Source organism: Zea mays, chromosome 10 (assembly GCF_902167145.1).
Source record: "Zea mays cultivar B73 chromosome 10, Zm-B73-REFERENCE-NAM-5.0, whole genome shotgun sequence".
NCBI classification, from domain to species: domain Eukaryota; kingdom Viridiplantae; phylum Streptophyta; class Magnoliopsida; order Poales; family Poaceae; genus Zea; species Zea mays.
In genome coordinates, this window is record NC_050105.1 from 82,218,226 (window position 1) to 82,240,772 (window position 22,547).

The 22,547-nt window shown below is 39.7% G+C and overlaps 1 protein-coding gene and 1 pseudogene across 1 annotated transcript; one reads left to right on the forward strand and one right to left on the reverse strand.

Annotated features, from left to right (window-relative positions):
* Positions 1 to 11,190: 11,190 nt before the first annotated feature.
* On the reverse strand, positions 11,191 to 11,805 carry LOC111590283 (bZIP transcription factor RISBZ2-like; annotated as a pseudogene).
* Positions 11,806 to 18,610: 6,805 nt separating this feature from the next.
* Positions 18,611 to 19,294, forward strand: LOC542752 (basal layer antifungal peptide 3a). The gene is made up of 2 exons (NM_001112261.1): positions 18,611 to 18,755; positions 18,848 to 19,294. The coding sequence occupies exons 1-2, from the start codon at positions 18,659 to 18,661 to the stop codon at positions 19,039 to 19,041; spliced, it is 291 nt and encodes a 96-aa protein (NP_001105731.1). The 5' UTR covers positions 18,611 to 18,658; the 3' UTR covers positions 19,042 to 19,294.
* Positions 19,295 to 22,547: the final 3,253 nt, after the last annotated feature.

Consider the following 22,547-nt stretch of genomic DNA (forward strand, 5'->3'; position numbering starts at 1 on the left):
AAACACTTGGATAGAAACATTAGTCTTACAACTCTAGTCATATAGAGAATTCCATTTTGGTAAGTGCTTTAAGAATTTGAATTTCTTACTTAGCACTTTATTCATTTAAGAACATGGGATAATACTCTTTATGTCTAGGTCATGGCAATAATATGATGATTAACTTGAAATATGCCACAAGATACATACAATCAATTTAAAGCATGTAGATTGTCACAATATAAAAATATGAACTTGCAATCTACCATATAATTAGATCCTTTCCAAAGCAAGGTAAAATCTTTTAAGTTCATTCTCAAGTGCTTCATTTTTCCTATGTGGCCACAAAAGACACAAAGGAATATACCAATTAAAAGCAATATGCACTTAAGAATTAAGTGTTACCACCCACAAAGGTTAATCCTTATTCCCTACAACACAAGTTCTTGCTAGAGATAAATATGAAGTTAGTGATATAACAACTCAATTCATCTTTGGATCAATCTTAAAGGATAGACAATGTAAGATTGATAGCTTGAGATAAGAATTGAGTTAAACCGCTCAAGCACCCCAAAGCTTCATATCATCTCTGGGCACCTGCAAAACTTATTAAGTACATTTTGGTACCCATTTTTGGATGGGTCCACCAAGGTTAGCTAATAAATACTTAGGCACCCAAATGGCCTTTGTGCTAGTTTTAGGTGAACTACTTACCTTTCTAGCACAAGTGTCATTTTTGGGTCTCCTAAGTGAATATGAATGAATTGACATGGTAGGCTTAGGATACTCACTCATGGGACAATCCTTGCATAGGTGTCCCTTTCTTCGGCAAGTGTAGCAAATCTGATTTTTAATTTTGCAAGACTCCTTCTTGCCTTGCTTCTTGTTTGCTACATGGTTAGTGAGCCTCTTTCTTTCTAAAGTTAAGCCACTATCCTTTATGTAGGGACATCACTTAATCTCATGTCCCTTCTCATGGCATTGATAACACTTTCTAGCACATCTTCTCTTATTTGGAAGAGTGACTTGTTTGTTACCTTGTGTGGAGCATGTGGAGGCGTGGTTGAGGCACTTGTCATGAGCTTTGGCTTTCTTCTCTTGATGTTTGCTCATGTGCTTCTTGGAAAGCTTGATATTTGTCACACCCGGATTTTAGGGATCCAAAACCCGGGCGCGAACATAATCACCAGGTGTGCTGGGACCAAGTCTCACACATATGATGAATCATGGCACAGGATCGAATGTCACATCTTTACTATATAACAGGAGTTCTATACAAAATAATTAAATAATTACATCATACGGAGACAACGGTCCAGCAACCCAAAGTTGACTGGGAGACGACGGCCTAGACCTCTCACGAACACACCGCAGCATCCTCCATGCGCATCATCCTGTGGTACCTGTTCTTCTCCTGTGGGGGGGTGTGAGACAGCAAGAGTGAGCTCACATACGTTCATTGCTCAACAAGTTGTGGGGAATAATGTGCATGAACTCGCGAAAGGTGGGAGCTCACGTGAAGTGTAAGGCTTACCAAAGAGGATGGTTGAAGCTGAGCATTGCTTTTAATGTTGGTCAAAATTTTATTAGCATTTACTAAGTATAAGTAAATACCAACCCAATTAAGTAGTAGAACAAAAGTAACAACCTCACCTGCGATGCAATGCATATGACAAATTGAGTTTAAGTTCCATAATTTAATCATGTGAGTGTCCGAGCCGCTCATGACCGTGAGCACGGCTAGTATACCAGTTTTACACTCTGCAGAGGTTGCGCATCTTTACCCACAAGTCGTGTTACCCATTTGCCACGGAGTTGATCAGACTCCATACACCTCTACCAAGGAAGCGAGGCAGGGTACCACTACGAGGCCGTTACAAAGTTCCACTAGCTTCAGACTACCCGCTACAGTTTATAGGAAGCTCCAATGCAGGAATCCCTTGCAGGACCGCCATTGCAGCAAAATCCTCCCGAGGGCCTCCCTACACTGACCACTCCCCTACTGCCCTTGCCCCTTTCGGGTAAGGTAGTCTTCCACTAGCTTTCCTAGTTAATCGGCCAAGGGCGTCCCATTAAACCCTTGTGGTAGCACTGTTTTCCCGGGTGGTTCTCCATGTTCCAATTAACATAATGATCTTATCATGAACGATAAATAACAACGGATAACAAAAGTATAATCATGAGTAATGTATCTTCATACCCAAAACCACATAAAGCACTAGCAAGTACTACCCAAAAAGTTCAGTGGTAACAAGGTATAGAGATAATCAAACTAGGGTATCCTATTAGGACCCATCAAAATTAACCTATGTAGATCATTATGATTAATTAGAACATGAGTGGGTAAAAAGAAGTGATCAAGGGCACAACTTGCCTGGCACTTGAGATTCCAGGTACCAACTTGCTTTTCAGATGACACGTGTCCTCGCGCTAGTCGTAGCAATACAAACAAACATGTATAGGCAAAATTAACATCACACCAAGCATAAGAATAACTGAGTAATAATAATCTACGCGAAGCTACCAGGTTGTAGGAACGAGAACCACTAAATTCGGAGTTACGGTTATTAAGTTATGATTTTCTGAAGTTCTTTTCTGTTTGGTACAAAAATAATTGTGTGATAAATTTTAATATGATTTTCATGCTATAACAGTGTTACTCAGTAATATACAATGTTACTACCAAATTATAGGCACTAGAATGGACTAAAAAGGAGCTAATATGAATTTTCTAGAGATTAAACACTGTTCTGGAATTATTTTTATACTAGGTGAATGCCCGTGCGTTGCAACGGGAACGTATAATATTATGATTATATATACAGGTATATGTGCACACATAGGCCATTGTTTAGTAATGTCAGGCCATTGTTTAGTAATGCTAGTAAGAATCAACTCAATAATCATAATAAATATCGAAGTATGCCAGTTTTATTGAAAGAGATCCAAGCAATCCCGACACACGTTTGTATATAAATATTTACGAATTCACATGTACCATGAAGTTGGACAGTCAAAGGTTACATATGCAGACGACGCGCACCGTGTTGCTTGCTGTTTATAGCGATGACACGGAATCCCAACTCTCATCCAGGTGTTCACAAGCATCATCATGCTCTATTCATGTCAGGTGCGTGTTGTAGCCCTGCACGAGCATGACGAAGGACATCATATTCCGCTCTAGCATTCCAACAAACAACCTACACCATATTGAGTGAAAAGTAAAATCAGTGAATGAGAAATTTTCTACAGGAAACACTATCTAGATATGATAAACAAGAGATAATCCGTGATAACAGGGGCACATGGCTAGGAAGAACAGAGCTAAACAATCTTAGTAAGAGAAAGTCATCAACGAGCTAATTTCTTTGTTCAACTTTAAAAGGTACAGTAGAAAGAATGCCCTTCCACACACCCTCTACACACACAATTTTAATTGTGTTCAACCAGTAACAGGGATCCTAGATTTGGAGAATTAACATGCCAGCCCTTGTGTTCCGCATTGTGATGAACTCATGAACAACCATTAGTTTGTACCATGAGCAGAAGAAGAAATTACCCAGGTAGGGATGCCTCCCACAATGTACTAAACTACTAATCCAGTCTAAACAATGCACCTAGAAGGCTCATAGACTCCAGTTAGCACACATTCCTACAGAGCCAGTAAATGGAATCCAAATATTTTTCTGGTCAATGTTCTATACAGTATCATACTCTGCAATTGAGATAAGAAAACGCACAGATGCCAAAAGACCCAAAACAGAGTAACTCCTTGAAGCAGAAAATGGTACATTACACTCACCACCTAATAAATTGCGCCTTGATAGATTTAGATTGAGGATATAGGAATAAATCAAGATTATCATATTCTGAAGATGGGCAAACAAAATGCACTTTTTTATCATATTCTAAAGACGGGCAAACCAAAATTTAGATAAGCTGATTCATTTTGTTACAGGTGTCTGATGATTTTCTCAGGATAGTGCAACAACCTAATAACATGCACCTTTCTTGCTACCCTGAAACATTAACCAAGGCTGTATTTGTTTTCTTATATAACTTAGTATCAATTTACCTGTTCGAAGAGGGGAGGAGAAACATACCGACCCAACCACTCCAAAATGGCTGTAAACAGTGCCAAAGAAACTTAATGCTATTAGTTTAAATTTGTTCCTATCACCTCTGTTCTAACTGGTATTCCTGGCATTGGTTACCTCAGCCATGCCATCAATTTATATCTTCGATGTAAGTCATGAGAACAAGTCTTTTTAAATTGTTCTTTCAGCTAAAAATGTCTTTTTTACACATATATGTATGGAAACAAAGTTAGGTTGTATTGCAATGGCGAGGGTAAAATTAATTGAATAAATGTCGCTATTAGTCCCATGTTTTACTTAAGCTTCATTTGGATCCTTATACTTTTAAACATTCTAATTGAGTCTTCAACCTTCAACATATGATTAAACAGATACATTCACAGTGGCGAGTGAAGGGCGAGCATCCTTACCATCACAGCAGAATAGCCCAAACCCGGGCAGATTTCAGCGGTCCGGCAGGGGACGGAGGCAGAGACAGTTGCTGCTCCTGCGCCAGAGAGGGGAGGAAAGGCTTCACGCCTCCAAGGTAGCAACAAGGTGTGAGGGGGTAGGAAAGGCTTCACGCCTCCAAGATTTCAGTCGATTCCTTGCCAGAACTATTAAATAAAGGTGTTAATGTGCATGATGAATGTTCACAGTCGATTCCTTGCTAGAACTATTAAATAAAGGTGTTAATGTGCATGATGAATATTCAGTCAATTCCTTTACAGAACTGTTAAATAAAATAGCCACAAGAGGATATGAGCAGGGTAGGAGTGAACTTAACTTCGTAATGTAGGTGGAGGTGGTCTGCGTACAAGAAAATCCGAAAAATAGAAGCTTGTTGTTACCAAGAACAATTCAGATAGTTGTTTCTATAAATAATTTCACCTGTACAGCTTCAATTCAAGTTCCTTTCGATAACATTCTCTGGACATAATTGGACAACAAATAAGAAGAAAATCAGTAGCCACAAAATGTACAATAAAGACTACGTGAAAGATAGTTATAAACCTATGATACACATGAATGCGAATTTGTGTTCCTAGGATGAAGAAACATCGTGTGCCTTTGACAAAGACCCTAGCTGCTTTTAAGCCGATAATACTGACATGTTTGACATCCCTACAAATATTTGATCAATAACAACTAATGAAATCGTTAAGTGAAGATAATCTAATGGTGAGTTTGGCAATGGCAAAGTCAAAGTCAGACTCCAGAAGTGGTACAACAAATTTGGCATCATCTGGCTACAAAATACAACAATATGAGGTGAGAGTAGATATCAATTTTCACAAGGAAAAAACTGTAAAAATTGGTAAACTTACCCTATCAGCAGAAGGTACCATGCAGACTTCAATCCCCTGTTCATGAGATAATTTCAAAAGGTCATTTCTCAACCACAGTATTCAATAATAAAATTGAGGTAATTGGGAAAAGCAGTTGGTAAGCAGTCATTCAGGCCACTCAATCTTCAGCGCCTGCTTAAGACCCTGTCTATTTATCACAATACTACAGCTGCACCATATAAAAGCTGCTTTTATCTAGACCATACATCTGCATGTATGGCATACCAATCTAATACCTCAATGTCACCAGATGGGCAACTGAGGAAGTGTGTTAAGCCGTTACCTCCTTAGAGAGAACTGTGCTTAGTCTCGCATCATCCACCATGTGAACCCGCTCCTTTTGGTATTCAATGTACAATTCTCTGCAGCAGTCAAAATTAGAATTAAACAGTTATCAAAAGAAAGCTTAACAACAAAAGCAACATGGGTATCTCAGTGTGCTCTCATAACCAACAAGAACATCTCATGATATCAATATCTTCCAAACCATTAACCTGCCACACAAACCTGTACTACCAAGCTAAATAAACTAAAGAACTACACACTATTCCATACACCAAGAGGTGTGGTCATTTGCTAATTGCTACCCATCACTTTTCCTATTAGAAGGATACAAAGAACAGAAATACAAAAATGTAGTACCTTTAATTTTGTTATTCAGTACACATGAGCAAAACAAATAGTGATTTTTCAGTTCATGAAAAATGAGCAGCACGAATAGGATAGTTATGCATCAAGGCCCATGTTGAAATATTCCATACATGGTTGACGCCACCGCCTCGTCAACCAGCCCGTCGCGGCAACATGCGGCGATGACCATGCTGGCGGTGAAGCCGTCGGTCTCGACCCCGGCAGCGCGCATCTCATCGAGGAGGGTGACGATCCGCGGCCACGAGCGGCCCATCCGGTCGTACACGTCCAGCACGACGTTGTAGGTGACGAGCGTGGGCGCCACCCCCTGGCGCCGGAGCTCAGCGAAGAGCTCGAGCGTGCGCTCGTACCGGCCCACGCGGGAGAGCGCGTGCAGCACGGTGGTGTAGGCGCGGACGTCCAGGCGGGAGCGGCATTTCGTCGAGCAGCGCGCAGACGGTGTCGTGCTGGCCCTCGCGGCCCAGCACGCGGACGACCATCTCTGTATTTCAATATTCAGAAGAAATGCAACAGAATATAGCAACATGACTTCTCTTTTGTCATGATATTAAGTACCAACTATCAAGCCAAGCCCTTCATATTTGAATACTGCTCTCTGATTTTGAGGGAGAATATGTAGCCCATAGTGATACTATACTAATCATTGACTGAATTGGTCATTTCTTCCTAACATCCAGAAGCCTGCCTAAATTGTATGCTATAAAGGAGTAATAACAAATTAACGATGCTGCAACTTAGAAAAACGAAGACAGAAGCATAGCAGTTTAAAGGTAGTACAAGGATCAGCTTAACTTGACCAGGGCCATCAATGCTCATGCCTACACCGATGGAACTGTGTTTGTTCACGTAAGATTGTAATAGTATGCTATAAAGGAGTAATAACAAATTAAGGATGCTGCAACTTAGAAAAACGAACACACAAGCATAACGGTGGCATCTCAATACATATAACTAAAGGCAGTAGAAGGATCAGCTTAACTTGACCCTTATTAATGCAATGGATACACTAATCACAAACTTCTTACAATCTTACCTGAACAAACACAGTCTCATTGGTGTAGGCATGAGGATTGATGGCCCTGGTCGTACGCTGCCCGCACACGTAGGCGAAGGCCACCCGCATGTACCCAACCATGAAACCAAGATGAAATAAAGTGTATGCACTCAAAAAAGATTTGATCTTAAAGAGATCGCAATAGCAGAGTAAGTCAGGCAAGCAAAGATTTTTTTACTGGAGAAAACAGAGAAGGGAGAGAAAAGGATCTACGGCCCATGCTGACGCCGCTCGAAAGGAGCGGAGAGGAGGGAGAGGGGTGGCGCCGCGGAGGTATGGGATATATCTGCGTCGAGGCAAAGAGAGGGGTGGCGCTGCAGAGGTATAGGATGGATCTGGATCTAGGCAGAGAGAAGGAGAGGTGACCTGTAGATCTCCACCAGCACCTTCTCGTGGTACTCCTTGAGCCACGCTGCCCGCGCGAAGGCCGCCACCATCCCGTGGCTGCAGGAGAATCTAAAAAAACTGTAACCTAATGAATAATAAATACAATCATATAAGTATTCCATGGAAAGTTTATACTCCAAGTGATAGACAGTAAATTAATACTTGAATTTAGACTACTCAAAAGTATAAAGATGTGAACTTGAGTACCATGTCAGTGGAAAACGAAAAAGGGCCGAAGGGCTGAAAATTTAATGCATAGTTCTATTTATGGCTTCGTAGTATGATATGTACCATCAAATTCAGTTATGATTTACTTTGCCATAGGTTTCAATGTAATTAAGAAGTAAATTTTAGAAAAACAATACAATTATAAATAACAGGACTGCTCAGGAACTAAATATAAAGTCTGGACGGATACATCCTGAGTGGTAGACATTATAAGGAACAGGGAGTGGTAAACATACTCAGTTAAACAAGAACATCTCAAGATGTTTTGTGTTTTAGAACAGACAAGTACCTCTTGACAATTTCATCAGAACAGAGATGACTACCTCTTGACAATCAAGAATAAGTATCAAGTGATGACAGACTTGTAGGATAAGCATTACAACACACAATAAGGCGTTCCTATTTTCAGATAGCCAAGAACAGAGATGACCACCTCACGACAATCAGGAGTTTAGTATTAGGTGATGATACCAACTTGTACAGTAAGCATGTATCCATTATATGTTAAAACTACAAGCTGCAGCTCTAATTCTTCAAAATTGGAGAACAGCTGCTCTTTCTATGAACTAAAGATTGTTACTTGGAAGATGAATTGAAAACTACACAAACCTCTACTTTTTCTTGGAGTCATATATAATTTGTGGACAGACCATGCAAAAAATCCACTTCAAGAGCAAAAGCAAAGACAAAAAATAGCGCTATTTATTCTGCTAGATCTTATGTTCAATACAAATCAATCTTATATTTAAAAATTGAGGTAGTTTCAGAGTTAAGGCAGTAAAGGTACCTTCGGGTCTTGCACCACAAGAAGAGCTGCCCTGTCACAAGTCAGCTCTGCAGCTCGTAGCCATCTATATAGCTGCTCTTCCAGAAAGCCAGCAACCATGCCGAAACCTGATAAAAGTGCATGTATTTACCATGAGATGTAGTTCAAATGAAGTGTATTTAGGTACATAGCCCACCAATCTAATGAGATTTCAAGTAGTCAGATGGTCTACCAGGGACAGTGTATGCTCCCATTGTGAGTATATTGGCAAAAGTGAGCCAAACACCATGATCGCACTTGAGGTGACCCAGCTCATGAGCCAAAACAGCCTAATTGAAACAAATCCAATATGATGAGTAATCAATGCATTCAGGCAGTAGGTAAGCAAGTAATAATTCTTGTTTTGATTGTTCATCTAGGCAATACCAGCCGATGAGTTTGTTTAGAGTAAACAACAGTACCTGCAATTCCCTTGGAGTAAGCAGCTCCACAAGGCTTGTGTGAACGACAATGAATGGTTTTTTGCCGTTGATTGCTAAGGTGTAGGCATTTGGAACAGGATTCTGCCTTATGTACAAGTCAGGAGCTTCGGTGTTCAAGAGCTGCAAACATATAAGAAAACGATATACAACATCAAAGAGCCAGCTATGTCCATAAATTCCAATCTATATCAGAACATAACCCTTAAGTCTTAAACCAATAAGTGCCTAACAATCGAATAGGTCGCAACTCCCAATGCAGTGGTCCAACAGCTATATCGAATGTACCAAAACAGCATAACAAATGAGCACCTACAGTTAGTGAAATGATCTTAGTTTGTTTTGTTAGTTTAAATATTTTCAAAATTAAGAGAAAATAGTAGTGTTAAGTTGTATGTGTTCAGAATTGATAGTATGACTGAAAATCTGGAACAAAATCAACAGTGAAGTATCTCAGACTAAGTGTCTTTATATTTCACATGCCAAGTAGGTTACAAAAAAATAATTTAACATTTAGTTTTTATAAATCGCTTCACCATTACAGTGGGATCGAGACCTTTGAGATCTTGATAGTGATCGTCTTGTGTTCTTCCGTTCATGTACCTACCACTACATCAATGAAAGCACAAATTTATTTCTTTTTAGTTTTTCAAGTATAAGTTTACAAAATGTTCAGATCTGAACCAATAGAGTATAGTATAATAAACATTTGTAGAACAAGCCTCACAAGCAAAATAAAAATATGACAATCCAAAAAAATAAGTCAAGTGTCCGTGCGGTTTTTAGGGCTCGATTAATTAGGAATTTCATGGCAAGGAACTTAAAGATGTGGTTTTTGATGACCTGGAGAACATAAACCAAAGATATGACATTAACTACTACACATTATCAAAGTATAACCCCTTGTTAAGGCTACAACAACACCACAATACACACACGTACATGATAAGGAAGTACATAACACATTATATGTCTAAAGTTTGGGTCACTTGTCCTCTATTCACGATAAGAAAGTACAGAACACATAATATGTCTAAGTTTGGGTCACTTATCCTCGATTCACCATATCATCTAACTATGGAAAGAAAAAGAGCAACCAATCATACATCCATAAATGAGAACAACTTTAATCTGCTATTATTTTTTAACCATGGGAAATCTTTTTGGTATATATGAGCTGAAACATCCATCGGAAAAGGACAATAAACCTGCAGATACTTCTACTGACAAGACTGTCACAAGTATGTTTCTGTTTTTTATAGGAATGAGGGCAGGCATACCTCACCACTTTTTTTGGAAGGGGAGCTCGCCGGAGGGGATGGAGAAGCCTCGTCGATGGTACTACCTCGCAGACCTGCAAAGAGAGAGAAGAGGTGAGGAACTAAAGGCAGAGAGGATCCATGCGGGATTGTATATGAATATTATATGAGACGGTATTTTTAGCAATTGGTTCATCCTTTTCACTTTTTATTGACAAAATGTCAACATGGATTAAATCCAATGAAAAGGAAGCCTGTGCTCCACCTAGTTTAGTTAAATCCAGAACTGTTTAGCAGTTACACTACAAGTATGAAAGGCAACCATTATACTGGATGTTCGTGGCAACGCACGGGCATGATAAAACAAAGCATGCGCTCTCCGGTACTACAAAGCTATGTAATTAGTTCTCAACATAAAAATATATACACATCTGATTTCATAAATAAACAGACATACAGATAGAACTACAAAGAGAAATTCATCCACAAAATTCTCAAATGCTAGAACTTGTCCAAAAGTTGTTGTCCTATCCGAGGATTACCTCTATGTGATTCCAGTCGTCCTCGCTCTCTGGCACGCACACAGTCTTCTTCTCCCTTCGGGGTCGTTATCGCTTTCGGGGGAACTCTTCCGGCTATGGCGTCCACACGTGCTCGAGCTCGAACATACAGATTATCAAGCGCAAAGATTCGCACCTATATAGGCATCTGCAGAAGTTGCAGGCTGAGGACTATTTCTTCGTGTACAGTAAATGAAATTACCAAATAAATAGTATAAAGAAACTGGATTTTACATGTAACAACATTCAGAAACACCTGAGCTGGAGGCCTGCAGTAGCAAAACATGCCCGATAAACTAACTATGACAATGAGTAAGCAGCCATTAGCCCATTACACAAATATTAGCTACGACATACTGTGCTTGACTGCTAGTTGTTTCTTATCCTCTAAACCACTAAAAATCTCTATGTGAAGCAGTGCGATACATGTACATCATACACCTGCTCACATAAGAACACAAACAAACTATTACGAGCCACGACCATTTGAAGCAAACAGGATTACACGGGTGAGCTGCAACTAAAGGCAAGTGGTCGTACCCTACACATGGCGATGGCAGCAAGGTCCTTCTCCAACTTCTGCTTGAGCATCATGTTGTACTCGACGGGGTCAACAACCGATCTCCAGGCTGACGCCGGTGCCATGGACCCTAGTGGCTTGCTCTTCGCCTCCTCGACTCTAGCTCCATTGCTACCTCTACTTTACGGCAACGATGGGACTCAAGCTATCGAGCTCCTCAAGAAATTTCTGGAAGCACCACTCCGACAGGCACCAGTTCATCGTGTCCGCCGCGTCCCCCCTCCTCCTACTCCACCTAGTGACTGGTGCAGCAACATTATCGGCAACCGCTGGTTGAGGGTGCGGTGGGGCCTATAGGGGTTGGGGATCTCCTCCACAGAAAAGACGCGCTCCATGCCAAAACGAAATTTCTGGTTGGTTCCAAGTTCCAACCCACGGCGGCTTCACGATGGAGGAGGAGACGGAGCACAGATTCATGATTTGAGGGGAGAGGGAGCTTCTCCACCGGTGACCCATCTGCACACGGGCCGGGGGGTGTTGATACGAGCAAGCATCTAAATGAATCGGAGTGGGACGACATGAGTTTACCTTGAAGGCTAGCACCGCATCCACCGCACTGGTACACAGGGGCGCCGGCCTCCTCGAGAACGCAGTGGCACCTCGGGCATCTCACACGGAGAACCGCTCTAGCATTTGGAATTTCCATGGGACATCCGGAGAATGGATGGAGGTGGAGCGTGCGGGCGTGGACCGAAGATGGTGCGGCGGTTGCAAGGAGGAAGGCGATGCTGCGTCTCGGCCTCTCGGGAGACCGATGCGAGGGGCCGCTTGCAGGGAGAGGTGGAGGGGGCCGCTAGGCAGGGAGAGCGGCAGAGAAAGACTCGAACTCTAGGCTGGGCCAGGGCCAGAGGCGTGCTGGGCATTCGACATGGGCCGCACCAAATAACATAGCCCACGCCGACCAAGCTGCACCAAATAACACGTGACCATGACTTGCAAATTTTAGTACCATACTGGCCAGCCAACAATTGTGGTACTGGCTTATAAGCTGTGCTGCTTCGGAGAAAGTAATTCTGGTTAAGTGCACTTGACGGTCTCTACTCCTAACATTTTTTGCGCGAGAGGACACGGAGCTGCAACGAAAAAATAACTGTCACGTGGGCCCATATGGTAGGGCATGCGGTGTGCAGAACATGGGAATGGGTTTGAGCCGCGACGGGAAAAAGGAGACAGAGGCTGTCACGTGGGCCCACATGTGCAGGGCGTGTGTTGAGGGTGCAGATGGGAATGGCTCCTCACGAGAGGAATGTGTGTGGAGTGTGCAGATGGGAATGGCGTGTGTTGAGGGTGCAGATGTGAATGGGTTTTCACGAGAGGAATGTGTGTGGAGTGTGCAGATGGGAATGGCAGAACACGGAAATGGCAGAACATGGGAATGGCAGACTACTCTTAGAGCCTTAATAAGTAGTAGAGATTAAAAATCTATTTCCTATTTGTTTTCTCTGGTTTTTCGAGTTTCTGGACTGGGCCTCAAATCCAGAGAAACCCAGGGGTCTCGAGGTAAGTTTGCCTAAGACACAGAAAACTACTGGCGTGGACGGCGGGTTGATTCGCTAAAATGACAAGGTCTCTTTTGTAAGACGGGACGACTCAAAGGATACGGTGCACTATAGCCGTCGGATATGTTGTCAACGACCCAGATTAGAGTTCCCTAACCGTGAATCGGTACGCATTGTGAACCCATAGATCAGGGATCAACAGTTGTGGTTCAATGGAGCAAGATCTACATATAACCACACGATCTGTATCCAACGATCACCATCCCACGCCCAATCCTGGTCGTTAGCTAGTCGATCAACGGCTCATGGGAGTCTTCCCCGTCACCAAACACCACATCCCCTAGCACGGTAGTGCGCATCATCCACGGCGGCGCGACGACGGAGTTCGGCCGCAGGGGACTCGATGACCCATTCCGAAATTAAATGGGTCACAACGTAGTGGAGAAGGTGGCGAAACCGGTGAAGGTAATCTCACAACTAATTATGGCGCCAGATCATCGAGCTGCGAGAATGTGCGGACACACCGGCCGTGCACCGAGGCGGGCAATCACGGACGCCCAAAATGTCATTGCTTAACCACGATTGGTCTAATTAAGCGTAGGGACAGTGCGTAGGGAGTGGAGCATACCAGTCCCGAAGTCGTGGAGGCGCCAGCCCACGGTAGGAACGGATGCCACGCGGTGTCTATGGGGAGAACAAAGGATGCGGGAGCCGGGTCTTATAACCCTGAGCGAGGAGCTCGGACTGCCGCGAATCCCGGGCGGATGCGGAAGAATAGCAACAAATTCGAGACAGGGAGGGAGGGATTTGTTTAACAGAAAACCGAGATCTCCGGCGCGGCCGTCGCGAGCAGCTGAGCCCGTGTTCGCTGCGAGAGTTTAGCATGGAGGGAGAAGATTCTGGCCATCCGGGCCCGGCTGCCAGTGACAGCGGCAAGAAGGGATGCGAATGCGCGCACAGGTGGCTGCCACGCGGGCCCCGCATGTAAGTTGGCCGCGCGCGCTGCAGTTGGTAATGGGCCGTGTGGAGGGAAAGTGCACTCTGGGCCGGAAATGAAGCAGTCGGCCCATGTAGCCCTTTTATCCTTTTTCTTTTTTTTATTTTTCTGTTTTCTTTCTTCTTCTCTTCTAGGTTTAAATTTGAATTTGAATTTAGTTTCAAACCTTGTGCAAATTTGTTATCAAATCATATTATGGAATGAAAAATACAAATTTTAGAAATATATTTATATTATTTATATTTTCATATCATTTCTCTTCTTACTTTCAAACCCTAATTTTCCATTTAGGGTTTAATCCAATTTCTAGTTTTTTTATATTATTATTATTTTTATTTAACGCACAAACATAAAACTCCAACAAGATGTACTTTATTTTATTTTAGTATCATTTGTTTTAATTAATCCCTCATAATTTTATGTATGCTCTTTCTTATGATGCAATTATGGCACATACAATAGGGAATTCACTATTTATTCCTTGTAAACAATTTTGAGTGTTACAATATTCCTTTGAAGGGGTTTTGTGCATGCTACTATTGTCCCCTTCTCAAGCTTTTTCACCATATTATCACGGTTATCTTGAGAAGGTTGAGCATGACACTTTCCCTTCAATTGAATCAAGCTCCTTTTTAGCCTCTCATTTTCTTCCTTGAGCTCATTGTTTTCTTTTGCATAGGAAACATCACTTGTTCTTGAATAGCTTAATGGAAGATTGGCTTTCTTGAGAGCAACATTTGTTAGCACATGATAATATAGTTTCTGTTTTAGTACATGTGCATAAGTGAGGTTGGTATGATTTCAAATTAGTTAACACAACCTCATGAGCCATTTCTAACATGATATGTGAATCCATAAATTTATTATGAGAGCACACAAGCATATCATGTTTTTCTGGCAAAGCTAGATTTTCAATATTTAGCCTTTCTATCGTGTTCTTGAACATAGCATTTTTATTTTCTAATTGAGCAATATATGATGAATGATTAACAACTTTAATTTGCTCAATTAAAATGTCTTCATACCTTTGGACCAAATCATCATGAGAGCACTTTAGCTTCTCATGCTCTTTGGTCAACTTCTCTAAGTCTTCGATTTTTCTGATGAGGAAGTCTTCTTGCTTATGAAGCATTTCTTTTTGTTCTTCCGCTCTTTTCATGAGTTTGAGCAAGCTCATCCGATGTTTCTTGCTTATCTGAGTGAAGAATTGTTGAAGATCATCCTCATCTTCACTATAACTTTCTTGCTCCTCCTCATCCTCACTTTCGCTTTCACTGTCACTCCCATTAGCAATAAAGCACATATGAGAAGTGGATTTGAAAGATGAACCTTGTGAAGAGGTGGATTCGTCGTTTGGTCTCCATCGATCATTTTCTTCTTCAATTTTGTTCTTCGCCTCATCTTCCTTCAACAAAAACTAGAAGCAAACTGGGTAAAACTGAATTGATCTCAAAATTCACCCAGTTAACTTTGGAAATGAGATGTTCTAAATGATCCACAGGGTTCAAAGTAGTAGATCTGAGAAGGGCACTTCTCAAAATCCACACACCAAAAAGATATAAACAAATCTTTCACAGAATGGTGAGAGAACGAAGAACACAAACAAACACAATGAGCAAGAACACAAGAGACACAAGATTTATCCCGAGGTTCGGTCACACCACCAAGGTGCCCTACTTCCTCGTTGAGGCGCCCACAAAGAGCCAGGTCTCTTCTAACCCTAATCCTCCCTTTGCCGACCACAAAGGTCAAGCCCACACACTAATCTTTTGCTTAAACGAGCGGGTAATACAAACTTTCTAGTGGTCTTCCACAAGATTTGGAGACTCACAAGAGACACCTAGTCGTCTAGGAGCTAGAAGCTCCAAGAGTAATGAATCCACAAAGAACTCGATATAGTACCAAAGCTTGAATTAAGAAGAGCAAGAAGGATTTAGAGATGAAGCACAAAAAACTGCAGCTCTCAAACTCACTCAAAGATTTCTCTCAAAGATTTGAAATGGGAGAGGCAAGAGGTGTGTGAGAGAGTGGGAGGTGTTTCTCAGGTTAGAAATGGAGTTTTGTGCGTGCTCTACTATGGGGAAGAGTGTGGGAGATGTATTTAAAGGTGCCCCCAAAAGCTGGTGGTTGTTGGGGAAATCTGACTGAAAAACGGTTGAATCGGTTCTAAAACCGGTTGAACTAGATTCCACCAGGGGGTTTTCGGTTCACTGGCGGACTCAGTCGGAGACTAGACCGACTGCAAATCCAGTTGAGCCGGGCCAAAATTCGGTTGAACTGGTTGCAAATCCGGTTGAGCCGGGCCAAAAAATCGGTTGAACCAGTTGCAAATTCGGTTGAACCGTTTTTCCAAAAATCTGCACACGACTTTTTCTGACAGGACTGACTGGCAGACTGGCAGGTCAGACAGTGACAGAGGGGAACAGTGCAGAAACCGGTTGAACCGGTTTTAATTCCGGTTGAATCGATTTTTGAAATTGTTGCACAGATTTTGAGAAAACTGAAGTGAAACAAGGGTAAAATGGAAGTTTTAGATCAAGGATTTTGAGCTTTAGTACCAACACCAACCTTCTTTATGGATCCCCCTTGATAGTACGACGATTCCTATACTCAAGTTAGATAAAATATAATTAAGTAAACTCCTTGAGTCATTGGTGTCTCAAGTGTGATTTCTCCATGGTATTGCTTCATAAGGATCACAAACATCTTTGTCTCACCTTTTGAAGCAAACACAAATCGAGCCTGTGACTTGTGCCATTTCACCATATATGAGTTCAAATCATAGCTTCAAGTCACCTTACTGATGCATCAACCTGTTGTAACTCTTCATAGCTGATTAGTTCATCGACTTAGTGCAAGTACTCTCTTCTTCACCTTAGCCATGGTACCTCGGTCTACAAGTCGTCGCTTGGTCTTCACCTTCGCTTAGTTTCTCGAAGCCCTTTCCTTGCTATCTTCACCCTATCAAGCCATTCTTGAGTCACATCCTATTGAGCATTCATTGAGAGAATCATTTCTTCAATATTGTGAACCTTGCTTGAATGTCATCTAGATATAACTGCTAAGATCAATCAAGCTCTAGTTTGATTCTAATATATTCATATATGGACTAATAGTAATATGGTCAAGCCAATTCATGGTTCCTCATATCTTATTCACTTTGGCTTGACCAATCCTCTTAATCACTTCAACCTCTATTATGATCATATTTATGCATAGTGATTTCTCAGGTCTTGTCTATATATTCAAACCAATATATAGATCATATTATATCCATTTGCATTGTCTCACTGGTTATTTAACCTTGTGTTGAACCTTTGTTCGCTGTCATTATACACTATTCAAGTATGTTCATCATACTGAATTTCCTGTTCAACACTTAGCAAACTTGTTAGTCCTTTAAATGTGTTGTCATCAAAATCACCAAAACTCACAAAAGGGATGAATGCACTTTCAAAATGTCAGTATTTACCATATTTTAATTCGAATACGAATACAGATACTATCGGATACGAATACAAAACAAATAGTTCGAATTCGGATTCACATTCGAATACTTACTTGATTTGGAACATAGCATCATAACAAGTATTAATTTGTTTTATCGATGGATTTATAGTTGATAAAAATCATATTACAAGCAAATTATAAACAATAGTACATATACATTATTTAATTAACACTTAGTTGAATATCACATTTTTAAATAAATTATTTATACGAGGTATATTTATATTTTGGACTCTAAATATAATCTTTTCGTATATTAAGTATATTTGTATTTTGGATTCTAAAAACTCGAATAATCTAATGTATTCAAAATTATACTTTTTAATATTAATTAAATTTTATCATTGTATATCACTAGTAATGTAAGATTAACACAATCATTTATTTATGATATGAATATTTTTAACATTTTAAATGGTGTATATCAGTTTTTAGTACATTATTTAAAGTTTAAAATCACTTGTAATTAGTAATAAAAGTAAGTTTAAATTGATTTTATCGAATACTTTTTCCTTTCGGATATGAATAGTATCGGATGTTTCACGGTTTTGTCGAATGTTATAGAATACGAATCTTATACCGGATAGAGAAAAACCGAATTCGAATATGTCTATTTAACATCCATATTAAAATCGAATACGAATACGAATATACATAACTTTATCTGAATACGAATACGAATAATTCGGATCTCTAGACATCCGAATCCATTCCTCGGATAGTTGGATTGATGTATATAGCTAGCTAGATATGTAGGTAAACAGATAAAGCGATAGACAGAGGGATAGATAGAACGATAGATAGATAAACATTTAGGCAGACAAATAGAGAGATAGATAGATAGATAGATAGGTAGGTAGATAGACATACATTCATGTAGGTAGATAGATAGAGAGATAGATTGATAAATATAGATAGATAGATAGATAGATAGACAGATAGATAGATAGATTGCTTGATAGAAACAAACAAATAGATAGACATATTCGCTTCGGATTAAAGCTAGCTTTGGAATGTTGCAACTATAACTTATAGAGACAAAAACACTGTAGAAGTAGTAGAAATCGGTACAGATTAAAGCCAAGCGAATATGCTGATAGATAGAGATAGATAGTTAAACTATCTGACTATGTATCCATATTGATAGATAGACAAATAGATAGTCGTCTACTTTGGAGTATATGTATATATAACACATAAGGTGAAGAGATCGATATCATAGTATCATACACATTGTTCAGACAAACACGCCATTTGTATTATTATTAGCTCTTATCCATCACAATGGTGAAGATCCTAGATCACATAAGCATCCGAGGGTTCTTTCTACTTTTCATGGTTCTTGTGGCATCCTTTGTTGGTCATGCACAGATAATAAGAGGTAATTAATGAAACAATGACATTTTATTTTCAGATAAATAGATATACATATGTCGTTCTTTATGATGTAATTTGATTTGTTTCTATTATTAGGTGAAACCAAAGAGGACAACGACACCAAGAGCATGACGATGACAACAATGAGACCAGGAAGCTATGTAACTAGCATGGATGAAAAATCTAGCTTGTGCTTTGAGGATATAAAAACTTTATGGTACATCTGCAGAACAACTTATCACCTTTATAGGACATTGAAGGATTGCCTGTCGCATTGCAACAGTATGTGATGCACCATGTTGGAAAAAAAGAACTAATAAGAGGCCATGCTTTCTCAAGATTGTAGATTGAGATGGTGAAGATGTTCTACCCAATCATCCATGCATGTACCAAGGGATAAAAAACTATAAGATTAATTATTAGTTATCATTAAGTGTTCCCAGCTTTAGGAAATGTCATTTTCTCAAGAGTATTTTCGTTGTGTGCGATTATGGAAGTTTCAAATTTCTTATATGAGACAATAAAAAAACTTTGTCAGTCTTCAACGACAATAGTCAAAATGGTTGTTCCTCTCATACCACAATGGTGCACAACATATGTCGTTTTTGACAGTTTGTTAGCTCTGTCACGTGGGTCCAAGCATGCGAATTGTCAGGACTGTACTTGAGTCACCCATCTCTCTCTAGCCCCATCTATTTTAGAAACATATCGAATGCAAATCATGTTTTGGTGCACACCGAAGACGCAAGACGTAATTGTTACGTGCTCTCTATTTCTAGCGATCCATGCCCGCGTCACAGTTGGGGTAGCTCCGTCGAATGTACAAGAGGCTCAGCCCACTCATGGATGACTATTCCTTAGTTGGGTACAATGTCTTGGCCTATGATGCATCCGGTTTCGAGAGGGACCTATGGTGTGGGCGTGTGGCATAACGATTGGTTTCCACCCGTAGGCTAATGGCAGGTTCTGGTCCCTCGTCTCTATGGATGGATATCATGGATTCTCCAACGTTGTCATGGATTCTCCAACGTTGACATCATCGACCCCGCTGTTTCACCATCTTTGATATGTCTAATTAGTACACACCATCAGATTTAATTATGTAGTTCAGTTTATCTGTTGTTATAGATGTATTTTACGTACTGCTTACTACTCACTCCGTTGTCCTATTATTTGTCGTTTAAGACAACGACACGGTCTTCAAAATATAGCTTTAACCAAAGCTTTTTTCTAAAATACAAATAAACTATTAATACATTTATACTTTTATAAAATTATTTTTAAGACAAATCGGTGCGCATAAGTATTAGGTTTCAAAACTTAATAACAAATTAAACAGTTATTTGTAGTCAAAATTTTATAGGTCTGATTTAAACCTTGTCTAAAACGATAAATAATAAGGCACAAGAGGAAGCAGCCTGTTAGGGAACATCATGCTAGTTTATTTATTGTTGTTGATGATTTATATTTGGAATTTGGTCTGGAATATGTCAACTTATTCAGCAACATTTACCTCGTTTAATTACCAATACATAGCATAGTAGCATCGATGAGTTTGTCATGAGGACACATCACACAACCAGAAAAAATAGCTACAATAAGCATATATAGTATATCACACATTTTTTTTTACAATAAATACCATTGATTTTCAGAACAAAAGAATCACTTCAACCATCAGCAAGTCAGCTTGCTATCAGTGTCACTCTTCCAACGTATCTACTCGTAGGATAATCTAGAAAACATGCAATTAATGTGTTTGTGATTCCCTACTAAATGAAATTTATAAGCATGACATTATACTATCATAATTCATATCTATTTACACATACCTAATATTGAAAGCACAGAAGAATTCTATTGATCCTTTTTCCATCGAGATAAGGCATGGAGTTCTATCTCAAGACGAATTAAAACACATGTTATAATACATCTCCAAGCCTGTGTCCATAAGTAAAAGCAATGTGCGTCTGGTAATGTGATGGAGTTTGATTGTACGATGAATTCAAACATGTGGTGTGATAAGCAGCAGCCTCTCCAAATAAATTTATATAGACGGTCGTAGTTCTCAACTTGCTCAACACATCTAACTACTAGATGGGCATCTGCCTCTATAAATCGCCGAATTCTAGAGGGAGAAGACTAATGGTGGCTGAGACAGTTGCCTCTATAGTGGCATCCTCGTCGTATCGATAATAAAAAATTATAATAGTGAGTACATATTTATGATACATATGTTACTATAACTCTTGATGATATTCACTGTAATAATATAATAAATTGCTTTAGAGAAGTTATAGTGATACCATAAGGCCATGTTTGGTTTCTTTAGTTTTGGGACTAAAGTTTAGTTAGCGGACTAAAGTTTAGTCCCTAATATGTTTGGTTCTAGGGGCTAAAAATAGTAAGAATATACTAGATGACTCATAAAAAGACTAAAATGGCCTTTAACATTCTTCTGCTATTAGTACAATTGAACTAAATGAGGGGTAAATGTGGAATTAATATGGTTTAGTCCCTTTTAGCACATATGTGAAGGACTAAAGACTAAATCATTTTAGTCTATATTTTAGTTCTAGTGTTTGGCAAAAAAAGGACTAAATGAGACTAAAAACTAGAGACTAATCTTTAGTCTCTCTAACCAAACACCCCTATTAGTACAGTCTTATGCATGGTACCTAAAAGTGGACATAGAATAAGTTAGAAAGGTAGAACTGCAGTAAGATAGAGGAACAAATAGATTGACTGATTTATGATACTAGAAAAGGAGGCGCGCTTCGCGGCGCCCTACCTCCATTAGTCAAATGCAATAACAAACTTTATTTAGTACGATTCAAAGTAGACAACAATACGCGTATAAAATAGACTGGTTCGGTATGTCAAAGCTCTTTTAAAAAAATCAGAGTACAATGCAAAGGAATGCTAAATTTTACCATTGAAAATTCAAGTATGTAATGATACAAAAAAGCTGCCAACTAAGATAAGCATAGTAATTTTGAAACTGAAGCCAATTTTTATTCTTGCAACATAACTTGGAGAAATATGTAATGATAATTGTCGCAGTAAAATATGTCATGATACTTTCAAGTCAAATATGACGATACATTTTAGTCAAGAAGCGAGAACAATGACCTATCTGTGTTAGGGAAGAAGTTAAAAGCACGAGCACTCTCCAACTGCAACTGTACCATGTTATTTTGATATCAACAAAAGTAAAACCTTTTTTTCTAGTGCAAATAAGTCATCTAATGTATATGGAAAATATCGGAGACCAGTACTATACTACTATCTTTAGGTGTTGCCTAACTGCCTATCGGTCCAGGGCCAATGTCTTGTCGCTAGCTCGTAGCTCTGTCTGTTTTTGAGAAAACAGTGTCCTTGCCCATTCAGTCAGAGGTACAAAACTACAAATGACATATATCTACCGCCAAAAGATGGATATAGGGTTTCAATTTCCCTTCTCCCTTGCTCATCCATCTAATTAGTAAAACATAATCGATGGATAAAGGTTTTATTAGATTTTTTCTCAGGTATGAAGGATGCATGGAAATGATTGGCGTGAGCTAACAAAAAAAAGCATTTGCTATTTCGTTTGACCGCTAATAAGTGCATGCGAATTATGAAGGTGCTAACAATCACCAGCTTATTAACAATGTCTCAAGTGCCGGTCAGCAGTTGAATCATGATAAATGATGAGCTCTCCCAACACATAATCATGTTAGGCTATGGAGACCTGATCATTGGTTTTCTCTCGATCAATAGTCTACAAAAAAACTCCCTAAGAAATTAAAGAGAG